General features: G+C 44.7%; 1 protein-coding gene across 1 annotated transcript in view; it reads right to left on the reverse strand.

Moving 5' to 3' along the window:
- Positions 1–20,377, reverse strand: part of LOC132506262 (uncharacterized) — a 190,512-nt gene extending 170,135 nt beyond the window's left edge. Inside the window, exon 1 of the mRNA XM_060124800.1 lies at positions 20,347–20,377. Within this exon, the coding sequence (XP_059980783.1) occupies positions 20,347–20,377 (31 nt within the window). The remainder of the gene's footprint in view (positions 1–20,346) is intronic.
- Positions 20,378–23,471: the final 3,094 nt, after the last annotated feature.

Below are 23,471 nucleotides of genomic sequence, written 5' to 3' on the forward strand. Positions count from 1 at the left end.
TCCAGCTCCATTTTTCTTTCTCAAGATTGCTTTGGCTATTCGGGGTCTTTTGTGTTTCCATATAAATTGTGAAATTTTTTGTTCTAGTTCTGTGAAAAATGCCAGTGGTAGTTTCATAGGGATTGCATTGAATCTGTAGATTGCTTTGGCTAGTATAGTCATTTTCACAATATAGATTCTTCCAATCCAAGAACATGGTATATCTCTCCATCTGTTTGTATCATCTTTAATTTCTTTCATCAGTGTCTTATAGTGTTCTGCATACAGGTCTTTTGTCTCCTTAGGTAGGTTTATTTCTAGATATTTTATTCTTTCTGTTGCAATGGTAAATGGGAATGTTTCCTTAATTTCTCTTTCAGATTTTTCATCATTAGTGTATAGGAATGCAAGAGATTTCTGTGCATTAATTTTGTATCCTGCTACTTTACCAAATTCATTGATTAGCCCTAGTAGTTTTCTGGTAGCATCTCTAGGATTCTCTATGTATAGTATCATGTCATCTGCAAACAGTGACAGCTTTACTTCTTCTTTTCCGATTTGGATTCCTTTTATTTCTTTTTCTTCTCTGATTGCTGTGGCTAAAACTTCCAAAACTATGTTGAATAATAGTGGTGAGAGTGGACAACCTTGTCTTATTCCTGATCTCACTGGAAATCGTTTCAGTTCTTCACCATCGAGAACAATGTTGGCTGTGGGTTTGTCATATATGGGCTTTATTATGTTGAGGTAATTTCCCTCTATGCCTACTTTCTGGAGGGATTTTATCATAAATGCGTGTTGAATTTTGTCAAAGGTTTTTCTGCATCTCGAGATGATCATATGGTTTTTCTCCTTCAATTTGTTAATATGGTGTATCACATTGATTGATTTGCATATATTGAAGAATCCTTGCATTCCTGGGATAAACCCCACTTGATCATGGTGTATGATCCTTTTAATGTGCTGTTGGAGTCTGCTTGCTAGTATTTTGTTAAGTATTTTTGCATCTATGTTCATCAGTGATGTTCTTGGCCCATACTTTAATTGGGTTGTGTGTTTTCTTATTGTTGAGTTTTAAGAGTTCTTTGGGTATTTTGGATAATAGTCCTTGATCAGATGTATCTTTCGCAAATGTTTTCTTCCAGTCTGTGGCTTATCTTTTCATTCTCTTGACAGTGTCTTTTGCATGGCAGACATTTTAAATTTTCATCAATTCCAGCTTATCAATTTATTCTTTCATGGATTATGCTTTTGGTGTCATATTTAAAAAGTCATCATTAAATCCCAGGTTATCTAGATTTTCTGCTGTGTTATCTTCTAGGAGGTTTATTGTTTGTTTGTTTTTGTCTTTTAAAATATTTATTTACTTACTTATTTGGCTGTGTCAGGTCTTAGTTGAGGCACGAGGAATCTTCATTGCAGAGTGCAGGATCTTTGTTGCAGTATGAGTGATCTAGTTCTCTGACCAGGGATCGAACCCTGGCCCCGTGCACTGGGAGAGTGGAATCTTAGATACTGGACCACCAGGGAAGTCCCTTAGGAGTTTTATAATTGTGTTTTACATTTAGGTCTGCAATCCATTTTTTAATTTTTTTTTGGCCATGCTGTGTGGCTTGCAAGATCTCAATTCCCTGACCAGGGATTGAACCCACATCCTCAGCAGTGAAAGCACAGAGTCCTAACCACTGGACTGCCAGGGAAGTCCCTGCAATCCATTTTGAGTTAATTTTTGTAAAGGGTGTAAGTCCTGTGTCTAGACTTTTTTTTTCGCATGTGGATGTCCAGTTGTTTCAGCACCATTTGTTGAAAAGGCTATCTTGGCTCCATTGTGTTGCTTTTGCACCTTTGTCAAAGATCAGCTGAGTATATTTATGTAGGTCTATATCTGGGCTCTCTATTCTGTTCCATTGATCTATTTGTCTATATTTTCACCAATACCACACTCTTAAATTCTGTAGCTTTATAGTAAGTCTTGAAGTCAGGTTGTGTCAGCCCTCCAGCTTTGCTTTTCTCCTCCAATATTGTATTGGCTATTCTAGGTCTTTTGCCTCTCCTCAAACTTTAGAATCAGTTTGTTGATACTGACAAAATAACTTCCTGGGATTTTTATTGAGATTGCATTGAAACTATAGATCAAATTGGGAAGAACTGACATCTTGACAATAATGGGTCATCCTATCTATGAACAAGGAATCTCTCTCCATTTATTTAGTTCTATGATTTCTTTCAGAGTTTTGTAATTTTCCTCATGTAGATCTTTTACATATTTTGTTGGATTTATACCTAGGTATTTCATTTTTGGAGTGCTAATGTAAATGGTATTGTTTTTAATTTCAAGTTCCACAGGTTCATTGCTAGTAGATAGGAAAGCAATTGGCTATTGTATATTAATCTTGCATTCTGCAACCTTGCTATAATAGCTTAATAATTTCAGGATTTTTTTGGTTGATACTTTCAGATTTTCTATATAGATGATCATATCATCTGCAAAGAAAGGCAGTTTTATTTCTTCCTTCCCAGTCTATATACTTTATATATCCTTTCCCTATATTTTTGCATTAGCTAGGACTGCCAGTATTATGCTGAAAAGGAGTAGTGAAGAGATGTTCTTGTCTTGTACCTGATCTCAGGGGAAAGCTTCTAGTTTCTCACCATCAAGTATGACATAAACTGTAGATTTTTGTAGATTACCTTTATCAGTTTGGGGAAGTTCCCCTCTATTCCTCAGGGTTTACTGAGAGTTTTTGTCATGAATGCATGTAAGGTTTTTGTCAAATGCTTTTTCTGCATCTGTTGATATGATCTTGTGATTTTTCTTCTTTAGCCAGTTGATGTAATAAATTATATTAATTTTCAAACGTTGAACCAATCTTGCATAGTTGAGATAAACCCGCTTGGTCATGGTGCACAATTCTTTTTGTACATTATTGGATTTGATTTGCTAATATTTTGTTAAGGTTTTTTGCATCTATATTGATAAAAGATATTGGTCTGTAATTTTCATTTCTTGTAGTGTCTTTGTCTGGTTTTCATAGTAGGGTAATTCTGGCCTCCTAGAATTAGGGGATTATTCCCTCTGCTTCTATCTTCTGAAGGAGAGTGTAGAAAAGTGGTATAATGTATTCTTTAAATGTTTGGTAGAATTCATCAGTGAACCCACTGGGCCTAGTAATTTCTGTGTCGGAAGGTTATTAATTATTGACTCAATTTCTTTAACAGATATAGGTCTGTTCAGATTGTCTATTCCTTTGTGGGTGAGTTTTGACAGACTGTGTCTTTCAAGGAACTGGTCCATTTCATCTAGGTTATCAAATTTATGGGCATAGAGTTGTTTATATTCCTTTACTATCCTTTTAAAGTCCATGGGATCTGTAGAGATGTCTCATCCCTCATTTCTGCTATTAGCAATTTGTGTCCTTTCTCTTTCTTTCTTAGTTAGCCTGGCTACAGGCTTGTCAATTTTACTTATCTTTTCGAAGAACTAGCTTTTGGTTTTGTTGATTCTCTCTGGTTTCCTGTTCCAACTTCATTGGTTTCTGCTCGAGTTTTTATCATTTCTTTTCTTCTGCTTTCTTTGATTTGCTCTTCTTTCTCTAGTTTCCTCAGGCAGAAGCCTATTGATTTAGATATTTCTTCTTTTCTGATATATGCATTCAGTGCTATAAATTCCCCTGTAAGCACTGCCTTTATTGAACCCCACACATTTTGATAAGCTGCATTTTCATTTAGTTCAAAATACTTAAAATTTTCTCTTGAGATTTCTTTTTTGACTCATGTGTTATTTAAAAGTGTGTTTCAATCTCCAAGTATTTAAGGATTTTTCTAGCTGTCTTTCTGATATCGATTTAGAGTTTAATTCCATTGTGATCTGAAAGCAGACACTGTATGACTTCCGTTTTTTGCCACATCTTTTGTCTTTGAAATAAAGTCTGCTCCATGTTGGCTGTTAGTGAGACTGGAAATGCCAGGGTTTGAGGGGAGTGCTAGCTCATCTCTTTACTTTTTCAATTAGCTGTGTGATCTTAGAAAAGTCACTTGATATCTCTGGACTCATTTATTCATTGGCAAAATGAAGGGGTTGTAAATTACTGCTTAAGTGTCTTCTGCCTCCATATTATGTTCAAGTAGAAAAGAGAGAGGCCAGAAAGGAATCAAGTACACATGGAATTATCACATGATGAAAATAGCATCACACATAGCTAGAGAGACAGATTATTTAATAAATGGACAAAGTATATGAGCATCCTGTTCACAGAAAACAGTGCATAAATAGATTTTCATCAAACTAAAAGAGGCTCAACCTCAGGCATAAAAGAAATACAAAATAAAGCTACCAAGTGAGTTTCTTCAAAAGTCAAAACATACACCTGCCATTTGACCCAGCCACTCTATTCTGAGATATTTAACCAAGAGTAAAGAAAGCACATGTCCATGCAAAGACTTGGACACAAATATTCATAACAGCTTTGTTTGTAAAGCTCAAAACTGGAAACAGGGCTTCCCTGGTGGCGCAGTGGTTGAGAGTCCGCCTGCCGATGCAGGGGACACAGGTTCGTGCCCCGGTCCGGGAAGATTCCACATGCCAGAGAGCGGCTAGCCCCGTGAGCCATGGCCGCTGAGCGTGCACGTCCGGAGCCTGTGCTCCGCAACGGGAGAGACCACAACAGTGAGAGGCCCGCGTACCAAAAAAAAAAAACTGGAAACAACCCGAATGTCCATCAACAGGTGAATGGATAAACGTATTTAGTACATCCATACGATGAAACACTATTCAGCCATAAAGAGAAACAAACTTTTTTTTTTGGCCATGCAACATGTGGGATCTTAGCTCCCTGACCAGGGATCAAACCCACGCCTCCTGCAGAGGAAGCATGGTGTCCTAATCACTGGACTGCCAGAGAAGTCCTGAGAAACAAACTATTGGTACATAAAATAACATAGATGAACCTCAAAATAATTATTCTGAGGGACTTCACTGGTGGTGCAGTGGTTAAGAATCTGCCTGCCAATGCAGGGGACACGCATTTGTTCCTTGGTCCGGGAAGATCCCACATGCCGCAGAGCAACTAAGCCTGTGTGCCACAACTACTGAGCCTGTGCACTAAAGCCTGTGAGCCACAACTACTGAGCCCACGTGCCACAACTACTGAAGCCCACGAGCCTAGAGCCCGTGCTCCACAAGAAGAGAAGCCACTGCAATGAGAAGCCTGCACACCACAACGAAGAGTAGTCCCCGCTCATCACAACTAGAGAAAGCCAGCACACAGCTGCGAAGACCCAACACAGCCAAAAATAAATAAATAAATAAATTTATTTTAAAGAAAAAAATTATTATTCTGAAAGAAGCCGGGGCAGGGAGTACATGCTGTATGTCTCCATTTATATAAAATTCTTGTCTTTTGAAGTTTTTTTTTTTAATACTTATTTATTTGGCTGTGACGGGTCTTAGCTGCGGCATGTGGGATCTAGTTCCCTGACCAAGGACTGAACCCAGGTCCCCCTGCATTGAGAGCGTGGAGTCTTAGCCATTGGATCACCGGGGAATGGGGGTCCTTATATAAAATTCTAGAAACTGAAAATTTGGAAAGCAGATCACTAGTTGCATGGAATGGGGAATTTACATAACAAAGAATGCGGAAGCTTTTGCAGGTCATGAGTATTTTCCCTACCTTGATTGTGATCATGGTTTTACCAGTATAAACCTGTCAAAATGTATCACATTGTATTCTTTAAATATGTGTGGTTTGCTGTATGTCAATTATACCTCAATAAACTCTTTTAAATCTACCATGGGATATCCTGTTCATCCACCAGATAAAGATAAAGCACTGTGACAAATGGTCTTCTGGCTGCACTGTGGGGAAACAAGCATCCCATGCACTACATCAGGGCAGAAATCAGCGCAAACTTTGAGGAGGAAATTTAGCAGCTGCTAAAATTTAAATGCACTTACTTTGGACCCACTTTTAGAAAACATTTTTTTTTTTAGGAATTTACCTAGGTTTTTTTACTATTGCTATGACACATATTACCACCACTCGAATGGCTTAAAACACCCGTTTATGATCTCAAAGTCCTGGAGGTCAGAAGTCCAGGTGCAGCAATAGCTCAGCTGCTTCAAACCTCACAGGCTGAGATCAAGCTGTTACTTGTCCCTGGTGGATCCTTCCTTCCAGGGAATTTTACACGTTGACAAGCAAACCCTTGTATTTTCTCTCTTCCTTCTGTCTTGTCTTTTAACATATAATGGTGCCCTAAAATATGCAACACTGTGCCTGTTTTTTCTTTAATAAAAGATCACAGATCTGACTTGTTCTTTTCTGCAGCTGCGTACTACTCCGCTGTGTGCTTCCATGTGCCATTTATGTAATCCGCCAAGGACTGTGTTCCTTTCTGGAGGCTCTAGGGATTGTCGATGAAAAATTAATCAGTTGATCTAAGAAAGAAATGGACAATTTTATTCAAGCCAAATTTGAGGATTATAACCCAGGAAGAGCGTCTCAGAAAGCTCTGAAAATTGTTCTGCCTGTTAGAAGTCAAGGCACAGTTATATAATATTTTTTTTGACAGAGGGCTGTACATCAAATGACATATTATTGACAGATTATAATCCAAATCTAAGCATCACTGTGGGTCATGTGACCCCTTACAAGATCTCGAAGGAATGTTATCTTTTAAGGAGTTGTCTTGGTGATGCTGGGAGCATGTTGCTTTTTATGGTTGAGCAGGTATTCCTGCTGATGGGGGAGGTTTGGTTGAAACACAATGCAGATACACGACGCACTGCGGGGAGAGAGGACGCCAAAGGACAGAGAAGAATTTTTATGCTTGAATTTTCTGGTCTTGCCATAAAATATGAATTTTATCTCACTGGATGAATCTGCTTCCAATCTCATTCAGGTTGTTGACAGAACCCGTTTCCTTGTGATTGTGGGACTAAGGTCTCCGTTTCTAGCTGGGAGCCTGGCTTTGCTCCCAGAGGTTGCCCACATTCCTTCTCAGGCCCTTCTCGTGGCCCCTCACATGCTTTGAATACTTCCTTCCATTACATCCTTCTGCTTCCAGCCAGAGAAAGTTCTCTGCTTTTAAGCGCTCATGTGATAGATTGGGAGTATTCGTTTCCTATGGCTGCTGTGAAAATAAATTACAAGAAACCTAGTGACTTACAACCACACACATTTATTCTCTTACTGTACTGGAGGTCAGACGTCTGGCAAGGATCTCACTGGACTAAAAAAGACAAGGTGTTGGCCGGGCTGATACCTTCTGGAGGCTCTGAGTGGAGAGAAGCCACTTCCTTGTCTTTACCAGCTTCTGGAGGCTTCCTACACTCCTTGGCTTATGGCCCGTTCCTCCATCTTCAAGTGCATCACTCCAATCTCTGCTTCAGTTCTGGCACAGCTGTTCCTCTGATTCTGGCGTCTTCTGCCTCCCTCTTTTAAGGACCCCTGTGATGACAGTGGGTCCACCTGGATAATCCAGGAGACTCCCCCATCTCAAGGTTTTCACCTCAATCACGTGTGCAGAGTCCCTTTGCTATATAAGGTAACATTCACAAGTTGGGGAGATCAGAATGTGAATGTATTTGGGGGCCATTATTCAGTTTACCACATTGAAACCACCCAGTTTCTAATCCAGGAGAATCTCCCTGTGTTAAGGTCTATAAACTTAATCCCATCTGCAAAGTCCTTCTGGCCTTGGGCCATGACATATTCACAGGCTCCAGAGACTCGTGCGTGGATATCTTCAGGGGCCACCTCCCCCCCACATTATCCTACAACTGTACTTGCTTGTGGGGAAAACAGGAAACCTGTTACCCGAAAACTGGGTTCGCCTCTTGGTGGGCATCAGGTCAAGAGACACAACCAAGCCAAAGAGCAGGAGAAGGATTTATGACTTTATCAAGTGAGGAGAACACCAGGGATCTTTCTCAAAGCAGTGCCTCCCGAAGAGCAAAATTGGAGAAGTTTTAAACTGAAGGTACCTGCATATTCATGAAGGGGCTTGAGCAGAGGAACATTCAACATAGAATTCCTCGACAAGAGTCCAAGCTTTAGCTGATTGAAATCAGGAGGGTCAACATCCTTCCATCCACCACCTGGGTGGGGGCCTTAGTTCCTACAGAAATCAAAGACTGTATCAGAATGTTACCTACCTCCCTTGAGGAAGAACTAGGATTCAACTTTATTGCTGAACTATTGTTTCTTGACTACTTTTGCTTTGTTCCTGCACTTCTTCACTTCGCTTAAGATGATTAATTACTGAGACCTGTTCAAGGGCAAGCCTTGTGGTCAGGCTTAGATCACAAAATGGCTTAGGCCCAAAATGGCTCCTTTTATGTCAAGAAAGCCACGCCTGGTTCTTTCTCCGGGGACCCACTATCCTATCTGCTTACAAATCCACAAGATCTTTCACAGCATTATTGCCTGTGATAGCCAAAGACTGGAGACCATCGCCATGTCCTTCGTACGAGGTCGGGTGAATTACACAAAGGACATGTATAGCCACACAGTGGAGTTGTATGTACTATAGACAAAAAATGGGCCAGATCTGTAATATTTTGTTAAAGCAAAGAAAAAGCAGGATTCAGGGTGTTGCATGTTATCTGCCACCATTGTATGTTAAAAGATAGAAGAGAGAAAATACCCTTGTTAATGTATAGAACTCTCTGGAAGTGAAACAGGAGGGAAGGGGGCAGGGCACAACCTTTGAAAGAATGACAGCCCGAGGACATGACATAAACTGATTAGAACCAAATGGGTCCAAGATGGCGGACGAGTAGACTTCCACTAGACCTGGAGCCTCAGTATACGCTCACTGTAACACATCAGCAAGCGAAATGACACACCCACAGACGCCATGACAGTTCCAAGGCCAACCACAAAGATCAAAAGTGGGCACTGGCCCAATTTCTGGAAATCCCCGCCCCTTCCACTAATACTCCTCCCACACATTAGCCTATAAAATTTCCCACCCCTATAAAAACTAACAACCCCATACCCTGGGGCCGGTCTCACCTTCTGAGATGGACCACACTCTGTGGAGTGTGTTTCTCTCTAAATAAATCCACTTCTTACCTACCACTTTGTCTCTCACTGAATTCTTTCTGCCATGAAACATCAAGAACCTGAGCTTCATTAAGTCCTGAAACCAGGCGAGTGATCTCAGTTGGAAGACTGTGGGTTTTGGCCCGGTTCGAGTCCCAGCATGTGGGTTCAAGTCCCACTGTGAGTTGCACGGTTTCAAAAGGACCCACCAGGAACTGGTAACAGTGGTTTTGTCTGGGGTAAAAAACTGGATGAGGGGCCAGAGGTGTAAGGGAGTCCATCTTTACTGTACTGATCTCAGAGAGGGAGAAGTGAGCCGTGTTGCTAAGCGAGATCTTAGTTCCCTGCCCAGGAATTGAACCTGCGTAGCCTGGATGAAAACCAGGAATCCTAGCCACCAGGCCAGCAAGGGCTAGAGGCCAGAAGCTATTCTTCCCTGGCTCTTGCCCCCAGTGAAAAATTCATTTCTCATGGAGGCAAAAACTGTAAAAACAGGTACAAATTTTATTATTAGAGACATAGCACAACAACTAGTGGGAGAGCACACAGAGAAACAAGTTTGTTTAGCTAAGGTAGAAGCAAGGCAGAGATGCACACCTAGAGAGAAAGGGCGTGGGCATCCTCCCTAACGAGGGGGAGTGCAGTAAGGAGGTGGTTAAGTCATTTATATAGGGCAGGAACTGACAAAGGCGTCTGGAAGAAGCAGGACTCATTATGGCCCCCAAGGAGCTTTCCTGCACATGTGTGGTGTCTCCCTTACCCCAAGGTGTTGGGGGGGGGGGATATGTGATCGCCTGATCCTGTACTCAAACAGGGTTTTGCCCCTGTTCCTGCCATGACTGTTATATTAGGGCATCCACAAGAGACAAAGCTTGGCTGTTTACCCTGTTTCAGTGGTTACTTCCATTTTGGAGAGCAAACAGGAGGCTGATGGTAAATGCCTTACCGGGAGCCCACCTATCTCCTGTCTCAGGAAATGAAACTGGAGGCTAGTTGTGAGTGTCCAGCCTGAAGCCCACTTTTCCTGCCCTATGAAATGTAAGGAGGCCAATTATAAATGCCTCGCTTGGAGTCTATCTATCTCCTGCCTCAGTACCATTTGAATTTTGTTCTGGGGCATATGATGTTTATTCAAAAATAAATTGTTAGGACTTCCCTGGTGGCACAGTGGTTAAGAATCTGCCTGCCAATGCAGGGGACACAGGTTCGAGCCCTGATCCAGGGAAGATCCCACATGTCACGGAGCAACTAAGCCCATGTACCACAACTACTGAGCCTGCGCTCTAGAGGCCGTAAGCCAGAACTACTGAGCCCACGTGCCACAGCTACTGAAGCCCACACGTCTAGAGTCCATGCTCCACACCAAGAAGCCACCACAATGAGAAGCCCACACACCACAACGAAGAGTAGCCCCCGCTCGCCACAACTAGAGAAAGCCCACATGCAGCAACGAAGACCAAATGCAGCCAAAAAAGAAAGAAAATTTTAAAAATAAAATAAAATTTAAAAATTGTTTGTAAGTGAAAGGGCCAAGACGTCTGGATGTAATATTGGCAGCTCCTGAAGGATGAGGACACAGTGCTATCAGGGAAAAGAAATGTGAAAAGGTGTTTGGATGTTCTGCAGGTGAAAGTGGGGAGGCCCATAAAGGCCATGGATATGAAACACTTGAAAACCGACAGTATATCTTGTCAAGGGCGAAGCCCACCCCTCCCTCTAGTATTCCTCATCACAGGGTCAATTGTGATGAGAAAACAGCTGTTTTGAGTTGTTGCCTAATGCCGACTGAAAAAAAATGCACAAACTAAAAGTTGCCAGTTATGTTTTATTGTGGGGACTTCACTAAGGGCTGTAGCCCAGGGCAGATAGCTCTGAGGAACTGTTTCAAAGAGGTAAGGGAAGAGCCAGGATATATAGGAGTTTTTGCTGAAGAAAACATGTAATCGAATATCAAAAGATTATTGCTAATCACCAAAAGCAGACATCTCAAGTTAATGATTTTAGTGCTTTTCTATATATGGGAAGATGCAAGTCTGGGCTCACTGAAATTATTCCTTTGATATGCATCTTATCTAGGGCCAGTGTTGTAACAGGGAAGAAAAAATTTGACCCCATATTGGATCTGTTTCTTTTACTTTAACCTTTGTATTCTATTACTTTTGCTACAAGTTAATCATGAAAGGGATGTGGCCTATAAGCTTAAATTACAATGGCCCATCTCTGGGAACCCTGCTCCCTTGTAATGAGCCTTAAGCTATAACACCTTTGTTTATCTCACAGTAAACCTCCTGACCAGGCCCACCTGTGAATGGCTGCAGGAAGAAAGAAATTAACAAGTCCCCTCCGGAGCCTGAACAGAACCAGAAATTGACCCTCTCCTTTTTTAGTATAAAAGAAGCCTGAATTCTAACTCAGGGCGGATGGCTTTTGGACACTAGTTCACCATCTTCTTGGTCTGCTGGCTTTCCGAATAAAGTCGCTGTTCCTTGCCCCCCAAAACTCATCTCTTGATTTATTGGCCTGTCGTGTGTGGAGCTGATTTTCTCCATCCTGAATTCCCCTCGGGGGCAGCTACAGTGGCTGATAGCTTGGCAGCGGGCAACATTCTTTGTTTAATGAAATAGCAGGCAACATTTTTTTTGTCCACACCAAACTTTTTACAGTATGACAACCCTGCTCACACCAGGAGTCCAGCCTTGTAGGATCTGAGTTTAGGATTCCCCTCCCCTACGCCCACCAACCCTGCCAAGCTCCTGCTTTGTTTCTCCCAGGGTGCTTTGAAAAATAACCACTTAAGAGTTGAGCGTGAGAAAAGTGAGTGGCCTTTGCCCCAACCACAGGCCGTAAGTCATAGGTGCTCGCGATCTATCTCCCGACCCCTCTGACCTGGGATGGAAGACTGCCTTCCCCACAGCTGACTGCAATATCACCTCCCCCACTGTTTCTGTCAATAATACATTTGTGACTTTACTTCCTTGGTGTGAAAGTACTGAAACTGTCCCTTTAATCAAAACGACCCTGGGGTTTTCACTTCCCTAAAGTGGGAGCTACCTGAGGACCCAAGTGGGTGGCTTGTGCCAATTTCAGGCAGTCACAATCTGCATATTCTAAATTCAATACACCAGCTCCATGCCACCCCACCGGCAGACATCATTGCACCATCAAAGATCCAGCAGCCCTTCCAGCGGATGTCGGGAGCGCGCGGCTTCAGCTTGCAGAGACCTGGCGAAGCTGCCTGGTGTCAGAGCAGCCAATTCATGCAACAAGCCCAAAATGAAAGGAGTTACACTTTGCGTCACTTCCTACAGTGGGGAAAGCGCTGACTCCCTTTGTTCCACTTCCCCCAGGGAACTGGCACCCATGGAGGATCGGGGGATCAGCACAGACGTGCGGCTTTTCTCACTTACTGAGGGAGCCTCCCAAAAAGTCTCTGGCAGTTTTATGGACCCTGAGCTGGTGGGGGGGGGGGAAGAGGAGTGGAAGAGCATCTTCAAGGTTCCCCTCCTCCCCACCTATAGCACAGGGAGGCCTCAGCAGGGACACCTGAAGGAGACCACCGCCTGAGGCCTCAGATAAAAAGACCTAGGAATGCAGGTATGCAGAGCAGCGTTGGGGGGCTGGGCCCTCATCTGCAACTCCCCTCAGAGGCTGCAATTCATTGGCTGTCACCAAACACGCCAGGGAGGGCAGCTGCCTTCCCCCCTCCCCCGGGCAGGGGTCGGGGGCTGCCAGGTAGAGCCTTTGAAAGCACTTGGCCAGGCCTGAAAAAAATCACACTTAGGTTTCTCGAGGACCCTGAATCCTCAGCCCAGGGCCCGCTGAACAAGGCCATTCATCATTCTCACTTGGCCCAGGAATGAGGGCATCTGCACCTCGGGTTTGCCCAGCACAACCCTGCTTCACATGTGTTGCCCGGTATAATCATACATAGCAGCCCCTTTCATCCTCCAAAGTTCCAACCTTGATTTGCTACCATAATAAAAGATTTTCAAAGAACACAGAAGGAAACTAATAATCATTTTACGGACAAAGGGCGCACAGCTAATTCTTTCTTGAACAGCCACTACAATGAGTAGCCATTTTAGAACCATGAATTCCTTAGAAAAAGGTAGCTATCAACAGACGAATGGATAAACAAGATGTGATATATCCATACAACGGAAGACCATCTGACCGTCCAAAGGAACGAAGTACCAGTACACGCTACAACATGGATAAACCTCGGAAACATGCTAAGAGAAAAAAAGCCAGATGCAAAAAAAACCACACACTATACGATTCCATTTATATGAAATGTCCGGAATGGGAAACTCCAGAGGCAAAATAGATTAGCGGTTGCTTAGGACTCGTGGGTGGTGAGGTGGGGTAGATGGGTGGATGATAACTAAAAGGTATGGGGTGTCTTTTGGGGGTTGATGAAAATGTTGTAAGATGGGTTGTGATAGTTGTAAAATTCTGTGAAGATACTAAAAAACTACTGAATTGTACACTTTAAATGTGTGGATGGCATGGTATGTGAATTATATCTCAATAAAGCTATTACCAAAACAAAAAAACACATAAGTTCTTACCTAGAAGCCCTTTTTCAGTGGCTGTTTGCAGAGGAGATTCTATAGTGGAGTCTGAGCACATCTCTGTATTTGGAGGCCTGCTTCTCCCAGAACCTTCTCCCCGGACGCCCGCTACTCACAAACCCACCAACCACTGCGCCGGGGCCTCAGCTTTATATTAACCTGCTTCCAAGCTCCACCTCCTTCAAACAGACACACCTGCCCAATATTCCATTCACATCCGCTGCAAGGTAATAAGTGAGTTCACATGAGGACTATAAATCATGCCCAAGCATTTATTTGTTCCTGCTTCCAAGGAATGGGCTCCAGTAATCATGACCCAGGGAAGAAACCCTTCACCTTGGGTCAGTGAAAGTAAGAGAGTCACTGTAAATGTGGCATTCTCGGGCCAGCCAGGGAGGGAGGCGGCCCCCATGACCCCCTGTGAAAGGAATGCGGGGGCTTTCAAATGGCTGCAGAGGCGGCTTCATCCCCATGGTAAGCCAGGCGTGCTGACACAAATGCTCACACCTGGCGGCAGACGGCAGGAAAGGGACCCAGGTGCCAGTTCTTGTGGTTTAGTCTCCCTGCTTGGCTCTTCTGATCCTGCTTATCAAAGCTGGACACTGCCCGGTCCTAACTGAGACTCTTGGATGCCAAGCCTGTGTCTTGATGGGTCTCCTGGCTCGCCCAGGAGTTTGCCTCTGATACCCCCAGAAAGCCAGCCCCTGGAACGTTCCAGCATGTTGGGGCATGTTCCAGAGCCTTCTCTCTGATCTGCCCATGTCCCAGCACAGACGTTTAGAGCTGGAAGGATCAGCCTGCCTCTTTTTAGAGAAGAGAGGACCTCAGCCCGGGAAGTTGAAATGATATGCCTCGGTCACACAGCAGGTTGCACGTCACAGGCCCAGTCAGGTTCTTAATGGAACTGCCTTCAGTTCTTTTTGCTTCTCAAATTCATCAAGCTCACACTGCATACTAACTCTCACCCAGCATCGTACCAGTTCCAAGGACAATAGTACTGATGTCCAACCCTCAAAGTCTACTCTTGCTTTTAAAATATTATTTAATTGTATGTTATGTTCTTATTATACTTGTTAATGGTTATGACCTCATTGAAAGGTCCAATTTACGCTGCATTCACAGTTCACTCCACTCCCATCTTACCAACTGTCACAGTAAATTATACAAACTGGCACTTTTTTTTTTTTTTTTTTGCGGTATACGGGCCTCTCCGGTTGTGGAGCACAGGCTCCGGATGCACAGGCTCAGCGGCCATGGCTCACGGGCCCAGCCGCTCCACAGCATGTGGGATCTTCCCGGACCGGGGCACGAACCCGTGTCCCCTGCATCGGCAGGCGGACCCTCAACCACTGCGCCACCAGGGAAGCCCTGGCACTGTTTTTTAATTGAGGTGAAACTCATGTAACATAAAAGTAACCGCTGTAAAGTGCACAATTCAGTGGCATTTAGTACATTTCACGACGTGGTGCAACCACCCCCTCTATCTCGTTCTGGAACATTCTCATCACTCCCAAAGGGGAGCCCATGCCCATTAGGCAGTCACTGCCCATCTCCGCCCACCCCCGGCAACCACCAATCTGCTTTCTGTCTCTATGGAGTTATCTATTCTGGACATTTCATTTTAATGGAATCATAGACTACACTTGCCTTCGTATCTGGCTTCTTTCATCTACACCCTGTTGTCAAGGTTCATCCACGTGGTAGCAGGGATCCGTGCTCCATTCCTGTTTATGGAAATGGGCATATTTTACATGTTAACCACATGTTTGGATAGTGAGGGACACCCCAACTCCCAAACACGGGAAATGTTGGCATCAACCCATGTACTTATCCCGGGGGTTCTCAGTGGGGCCATTTTGTCCCCCGGGAACATTTAGCAATGTCTGGAGAATTTTGGGTTGTCCTGAATGAGGCATGTGCGTGTGGTATCTGGTGAGTAGGGGCTAAGGATGCTGCTCGACATCCTACGATGCACAGGACAGCCCCCACCCCCAGGAAAAGACCTGGACCAAGGCGCCAATAGTGCCGAGGTCGGGGCCCCTCCCCTGGCCTGACTTCAGTTCCTTCTCTCCGGCTGATCTGGCCCCAGGCCATGTGGGACAGCATTTCTCAAACTCACCTGCTTTTAGGAACCACCTAGGTGCTTTTATATAAAAATGCATATTCCTGGGTCCCCTCCCAGGCCTTCTGAATCCAAATCTCCTGCCAAAAGGCCCAGAAATCTATGTTTAACAAGCCCAAGGTGTATTTTAGGACAAGAAGTCCTCACTCTGCTGTGAGTCGCCCGGTAGCCCTGTGTAACTCACACTGATTCTGTGTCTCGTTATTTTTATTTTTATTTTTTGGCCATACCACGCAGCACGTGGGATCTTAGTTCCCAGACCGGTGCCCGCTGCAGTAGAAGCGCTGAGTCTTAACCACTGGACCGCCAGGGAAGTCCTTCTTCATTATTTTATCTGTAAAACGGCAAAGATGTTTTTCTTTTCCATCTGGAAGAGTTCTTGGCAGGATTGGTGAAGACAATAGGAGATGAAATTCTTATTTAAATTCCCCAAGAGCAAGGGGGCTGTCTCCTTACACATTACACACCCAATAAACATTTATTGAAAGAAGGGAGGCACGATTGAGTCTATCACGTCAATGGTAGACCAGGGCCTGCAACCTGGAGCCATGTGAGGACTTCCCTGGGCCCCTCCCTCCTTAAAAGTATATTCAAAAGTGTATTTTAAGGCTGCGTTGATACAAAGAGGAATATAATCCAGGTTGGATTCATTATTATATATTCATTATTATTTTATTCAGGCTTTTCCCTCCTCATTAAAAAAATTTAAAAATCAAGCATTTCCCTGGGTCCCTAAAAATATCAGGGGCCCCAGGTGCCCAGTGGGGAAATCAGCCCCAGGCTTTGTTGCAGCCTGGGAGATTCTGATCCAGTTGGCCTGGGGTGTGGCCAGATTGGGAGTTTTATAAATGCTCCCCCAGCCCAGGCTGAATGCAGGCCAGGCCTGGCCCTGCTGTGGAGGTTTCAATAAGTCTTTCCAAACTGGAGTCACCCCCTACCATGGGGAGTGATGACGAGGTCGGGGAGGCCAGGGTGTCCACACACACACAGTATTCCAAGCAGCTTACATGTAGGGAGTGGAAGAACGATCATTCTCACCCCTTAGTCCCTGAGGTCAGCTAGGTGACAGCCAGTCCCCCGCTGGGGTGGTTGGCCTGAAGTCCCTGGAGGCCTCCCAAGCTGAGGGACTGAAGCCGCCTTCAGGGAGCGCTGGAGGGAGACGCAGCTCCAAGTAGCTCTGTCACTTCTCTTTCTCCTGCAAATACCCAGGGACACACACACACACACACAGCCACTCACAGTGGCTACAGAGACACACATCACAGACACCTAGAACCATCCCCCAGCAAACATCCACAGACACAGCCAGACACACACACAAGTCCAGACCCCCGTGTACCCTCACAGAGGCTGTGCACCAACACACACACACACACACACACACGTATGCTCACACACGAGATCTGGTCATTGATGAAGGCCTGAGCTAATCTAAGACTTTGGGACAGGGACTTCCCTGGGGTCCATGGTTAAGACTCTGCACTTGCAGTGCAGGGAGCTTGATTTTGATCCCTGGTCGGGGAACGAAGATCCCACATGCCGCATGACGTGGCCCCCTCCCCAAAATTAATTAATTAAAAAAATAAGACTTTAGGACAGAGGGCAGAAAGAAGATAAAGTGAGGAGGAAGATACCTAGTTAGAAAAACAACAAGGTAGGGAAAGGTAAACCAATACAACCACAACTTACGTGTGAATTTTAAAAAGTAAACAAAAGAATATAACAAAACAGAAACAGACTCACGGATGTAGAGAACAAACTAGTGGTTACCAGTGGGGAGAGGGAAGTGGGGAGGGACGAGATAGGGGTAGGGGATCAAGAGGTACCAGCTACTAAGCATAAAATAAATAAGCTACAAGGATATACAGGACAGCACAGGGAATGTAGCCAACATTTTATAATAACATTAAATGGAGTATAATCTATTGAATCACCACGTTGTTCACCTGAAACTAACTGTAAATCAACTATATATACTTCAACTAAAAAAAAAAAAAAAAAAAAGACAGGCCCTCAGCGAAACTAGGGAAAGAATCCCTAAATCACATCATCACAGGCAGCAGTGATCAGATTCAGCTGATGAAGCCGATGAATTCAGAGCCTCCACCCGCCACCCCTCCCCCACACCCTCCCCTACAGCTGCTGGGAGCTCCTTGTTGTGCTAAGAGTTTCAAGTTCAAGCATGTGCAGAAAGGGGAGACCTCAACCCACCACCTCCCCATCAGGCTTATGATAAGCTTTTTTTTTCCTACTACTTTAATTTCAGAGCAAGAAATGCAAATTATGGCTTAGAACACAACCCTAAAGAGCTATAAGCATTTTTTTACCATATGCTCCCTTCCCGGTTCTCTCTGCTGGGACAGGCCCCAGCCCTAGAACAAAGCAAAAAAAACAATCTCCCCTGAAAGAAAAAGTGATTGTCAAATGTTTCACTTTCCCTTTCTCCCCAGTGTCCTTGCTGGGGATGCTCAGATGAGCTCAGGTTGGAGAGGGGATCACCGGCAGACGCCTGGGAAAACCCTGTGGCCCGCCAGGCAGATGGAACAATTTCTACTGACCACACCCACCTGGAATCCACCCACTTACTTGAAGTCAGCCTTGTCCTTCCTGCTTATCAACAGGAAATCTGGGGACAAGAGCTAGAGTAAAGGATTAGGTTTCACTCTTCCAAAGAAAATGGAAGGCGTCCTGGGATTCCCCCCAGAGAGGGAGACAGAACAAATGAAATCACATAAAGACACAGAACAGAAATGAACTTTCCTAACACAGTTTTCAGACTCATCAGGCAGTGAAACCTAAAGGCCACCCCCTAAGCAGGTGAAAACATCAGAATGACTTGATAATTTGAAAGGATGAGGTGCCCCTCCCCCAAAATACAATCACTACAAAAGTATCTGGCTACCCTGCTTGCACACTCCCCCTGTAGCTGATATACTGAGCTTGCAGCATTCATTTTGCCACAGTCCCCACCACTCCCTATCATCACACACTAGTCCTGCTTCACTCACAAATGTCACTTGCTGACCCTTTAGGCAGCTGGTTTTGTCATTTCGCCTTGTTGAGGCTCCTGAAAGATCCTCTGATCCAGCCTAGAAAATTGAGGCCCAGGGGCTGGAGAGGAGAAGGGGTCACACTTCAAGTGGGGTCACACGACTACAGAGGAGGCAGATTTGGGGTGGGGACCAGGTTGCTTGACTCCTGTCCAGTTGACTTCCTATGACCCCAGGCTTCTTCCCGTGTGAATTGTTCAGAATTTATTATCGTGCCTGACACCAAAAGTGACTCTCTGACCTTGCTGTCAGTCTACTCCCAAACAGGTGTGCATTAAAACACGGGGCAAAAACAAAAAATAAAACAATGAGGGGCATAGGGTCTGAGACATAAAGGCTGGAGCCGTTGGGGGCCAGGACGCTTATTAATTTGAACGCTATTGTATTCTCTTTCCCAATTCTGCTTCACTAATTCAGCAAAACCAAGTCCAGGAAAAGTATAGCAAAACCTCAACAGCAATGCTCTAGGAATGCGAAATTCCTGGGGATTTTTCACTTTCTGGTTAACAAGGGTGATCTGGAGGTCCTTTTTTTGTTTTTAAACTTTAGAATCGCAGGATGTTTCTTGAGTGAATGGATGAAGGAATAGGTGGAGCTGGCGAGGGCCTCAGAAGGTGATACTTTCAACCCCCCATTTTTTCAGAAGAGAAGGCCCAGAGAGGCACAGTGACTTGCTCACAGTCACACAGCAAGTTAGAGGTGGAGCGGGTACCCTGTTCTCTTCAGAACTTCCAGACCTGTTGCAGGAAACCCTCAGCCCACTTTCTCCCCCTGGTTAAGGAGAGCTGAGGGGTCAGACTGAGCCTGTCTTTGCTGTCGATGACTTTGAAGGGCCGAGAGTTGTACCATCTGGTCTGGGAATGAAGGTGGCTATGCATTAGGACACACAGGCCTGGCACCGAGCACCCGGCACGTGCCAACACCTGTGCTGGGCACTCTGGCCCCAGCAGGGATTCCGCCTGACTGAGTCCTGCCTTCACAGAACTCACAGCCACAGCTGTCTGTCAAACAACCCAGGGACAACAGTTCTGTTTCACTGAGGAGTCAAATGAGATTTTAATAAATGGGCTTCAAATGTACACTCATCTCTTGAAAAGGTGAATTTGCAAGGTCTTCCTTTACTCAACAGCTGGTTCAGAAGGGGCACCGGGGTCTGAATTCCCTGAAGCTGAGCTCCGCCTGCTCCACGGGGACCCCTCCACCCTCCTCTCTGCCTGAGCAGCATCCCCAGGCCCTGCTGCAACCTGGGCTTCTGCCCCAGGTCTGTTCGCCGAACCACATCATGTCCCCTCACCGCTGAAATCCACTAGCGGCTTCCGAAATCTTTCCCAGCTTCATTGACATGTAAACGACATATTTAAGAAGTACAGTATGATCAGTTTTAACATATGTGTCCACCCAAGAAACCGCAACCACTAATCAAGATAGTGAATGAATCCATCACCCCCAAAGTTTCCTCACCCCCTTGGTCATCCCTCCCTCAACCAGGCACACACTGATTAGTTCGTGGTTTCTAGAATTTCATATAAATGGAATCATATACCATGTGCCCCTTTTTTTGTCTTGCTTCTTACACTCAGCATATGTGTTCTGAGACTCGTCCATGTTGTCGCATGCATCAATAGTTGGTTCCTTTTTATTGTTGAGTAGTCCACTGTCTTTCCCATTGTGAGCTGAATAAAAGTCAGGCCTCTGACTGGCGTTCCACAAGCCTGCACCGTCTGCCCTCTGCTCCCCTCCACAGCCTCAGCTCCTCCTCATTTCTCCACTCACTATGTGCTGACCGTCCTCTATTTTTCTCCATCCCTTAACACACCCAGCTCTGCCTGCCCCAGGGCCTTTGCACTCACTGTCCCCACTTCCTGGAATACTCTGTGTGTGTGTGGATGCAGCTTGTCATTCAGGTCTGAGCTCAAATGCCACCTCCTCAGTGAAGCCTGCCCTGGCCGCTCTACCTCACCTCCCATCTCTGTGACTGTCCCGTTACCTTGTTTTACATACTTCACAGAACTTATCACCACCTGAAATCCACAAGAGCAGGATGAATGAATGAATGAAACTATAAACAACCCATGTCTGTCATGATGTTTAGGTGTAGGTTAAAAACTCCAGTACGATCCCAATAAGACAAAGACGAAATTATCCATCAACTACAGAGTTTGAAGAAACCTCAGAACATCTAGTTAGATGTCCAGACTTGAGCCAAGTAGTGCATTTAATTCCCACTTCGGGAAGCAGTAAATAAAGAGCGGTAACCTGAACCCTCCCCAGACTCAAACCCAGCTCTAGGGCTTTGTTCACTCCTACTGCCTGCCATCTTATACTCAAAAGGCCTAGCTTCATCCCACTGAGATGATCCCAGAAATGTGACCCTTGTGCCCCCAGGATCTGTTTCCTGGGACACCCCCCCACCTCCACATTCTCCCTCAGTTGTGGGTTTGATGATGCCCACCTCATGGCCCACACAAGGGTCAGCCAACCTGGAACATGGGTTCTATTTATCATGTCATTTTATGGAAGTGGAAAGTGAGGCCCAGAGGGGTTAAGAATCTCACCCATAGTCACACAGTGAATACATGGCTGAGGCAGGATATAAGACCAGGTGTGTGACTTTAGGGTCTGAACCGCTGCCCCCAGCCTCCCAAATAAGAGAAGAGCTATTGTTTAGAGTGGACCTAGAGTTCAAGAGGGATCTTGTAAGGTCATTGGCCAATCACCCCCTGCAGAGTAGTCTAAGGGAGCAGAGGACCCCATAGCCTTACTCTCCAAGCAGCTGACCTGGGGGGACAGCATTTCTCTGTTCTCTGCTAACAAATAGCAGTAATAATAATAATAATTGGAGATAACATCTTCAATGCTTGCGAGATGCCTTACAAACACGCTCTCGGAACGGAACTCATTCTTATGTAGGGGACTTACTGTACGCTGTTTTCCTGCACTTTTCCCTCCTGGTTTGTAACAGGTTGGAAATGTTAGGTTTTCTTATTTGGTGTCTCTCTCTCCCCTTCCACCATCAATTCCATGAGGGAGAGGACAGTGTTTCCCACTTTACTGTTGTATCCCAAGCTGGGCATACAGGTAAACAAAGGACAAACAGTTGAACACCTTAGAGGGTCCACTCAGAGGGGCCGAGATGCACCATCCACCCTTCCTCATTTTTCAGGCTCAGTGGGACCCCCAGAGGATTGAATGGGGTTCAGATCAGCTGAGGAGTGTGGGCAGGACGGCGGGGGGAGCAGGTCTTCCCGCTCCAAATCCAGCTCTGTTGCCACCAGGCTGCTCCAAACAGCTCTCACTGCAGAAGAGGGCAGAATTCTCCAGGGCGGGGCGGTTCCAAATGGTAGCCTGTGCCAGATGTGGCTTTACAATAGGACACATTTCTTTGAGAAGCCATCGGGCAGCTCCTCAAAGAGTTAAACTGAATTACCATGTGACCCAGCAATTCCACTTGTACGTATATACCCAAGAGAACTGTAAACATACTCTCACATAATAACCGGTAAACAAATGTTCACAGCAGCCTTAATCACAATCACCAAAAGGTGGAAATGACTCAAATAGGCCATCCATAGATAAAGGGATAAACAAAATGTGGCATGTCCATACAATGGAATATTATTCAGCCACTAAAAGGAATGAAGCCCTGACACATGCTGCACTGTGGAGGAACTTCAAAAACATGGTGCTCAGTGAAACAAGCCCAACACAAAATGTCACATATTATGATTACGTGTATATGAAATGTCCAGAATAGATAAATCCAAAGAAACAGAAGCAAATTGGTGGCTGCCAGGTGCTGGGGGAGGAGGAATGACTAGTGGCTGCTTAATGGGTGTGGAGTTTTATGCTGGACTGATGGAAATGTTTTGGAACTCGATACAAGTGATGGTTGCACAACCCTGTGAATCCACCAGATGTCACTGAATTATACACTTTAATGTTACATGATGGAGATTGAGATTGACATATACACACTACTATATATAAAATAGATAATCAACAAGGACCTACTGTATAGCATAGGGAACTCTACTCAATATTCTGTAATAACCTATATAGGAAAAGAATCTGAAAAAAAATAGATGTATGTATATGTATAACTGAATCACTTTCCTATACAAGTGAAACTAACACAACATTGTAAATCAACTATACTCCAATATAAAATAAAAATTAAAAAAAATAACGTTACATGAATTTTAGCTTAAAACAAAGAATAAAGAAGCCACCAGAAATGTTGGCAGCGTAGTTCTAGGCCCAGTGTTCACTTTTCCCGGGCAGGGCTGTGTCTGGTATCCAAGCTATACAATGCCTTGAATACAGCAGGAGTCAATCAGTGGCACATGAAAACCACAGATGTGCTAGACCAGAGGTTCCCAGATGTCGCCCTCGGCTCTCACTTTGCACGGCGAACCCCCTGTAACAGAGCAATCTTCCCAGGACGCACCCTCATGTCCTCTGCCTGCCTCTTGTATATAGAAAAACTTTGGCCAAGGAATACATTTAATCAGAGAAGCGAGAAAATACAGAAGCAAAGGAAAATAATCAAACAAGACAAAATATTGGGTTGGCCAAAAAGTTCGTTTGGGTTTTTCCATGATGTCTTATGGAAAAACCCAAACGAACTTTTTGGCCAACGCAATAATAATACTTTAGCCATTAAATGAAGTCAAGGACCTTTAGTTTCTCCTCAAGGGCT

The sequence above is a fragment of the Lagenorhynchus albirostris genome, chromosome 15 (assembly GCF_949774975.1).
Source record: "Lagenorhynchus albirostris chromosome 15, mLagAlb1.1, whole genome shotgun sequence".
Lineage (NCBI taxonomy): Eukaryota > Metazoa > Chordata > Mammalia > Artiodactyla > Delphinidae > Lagenorhynchus > Lagenorhynchus albirostris.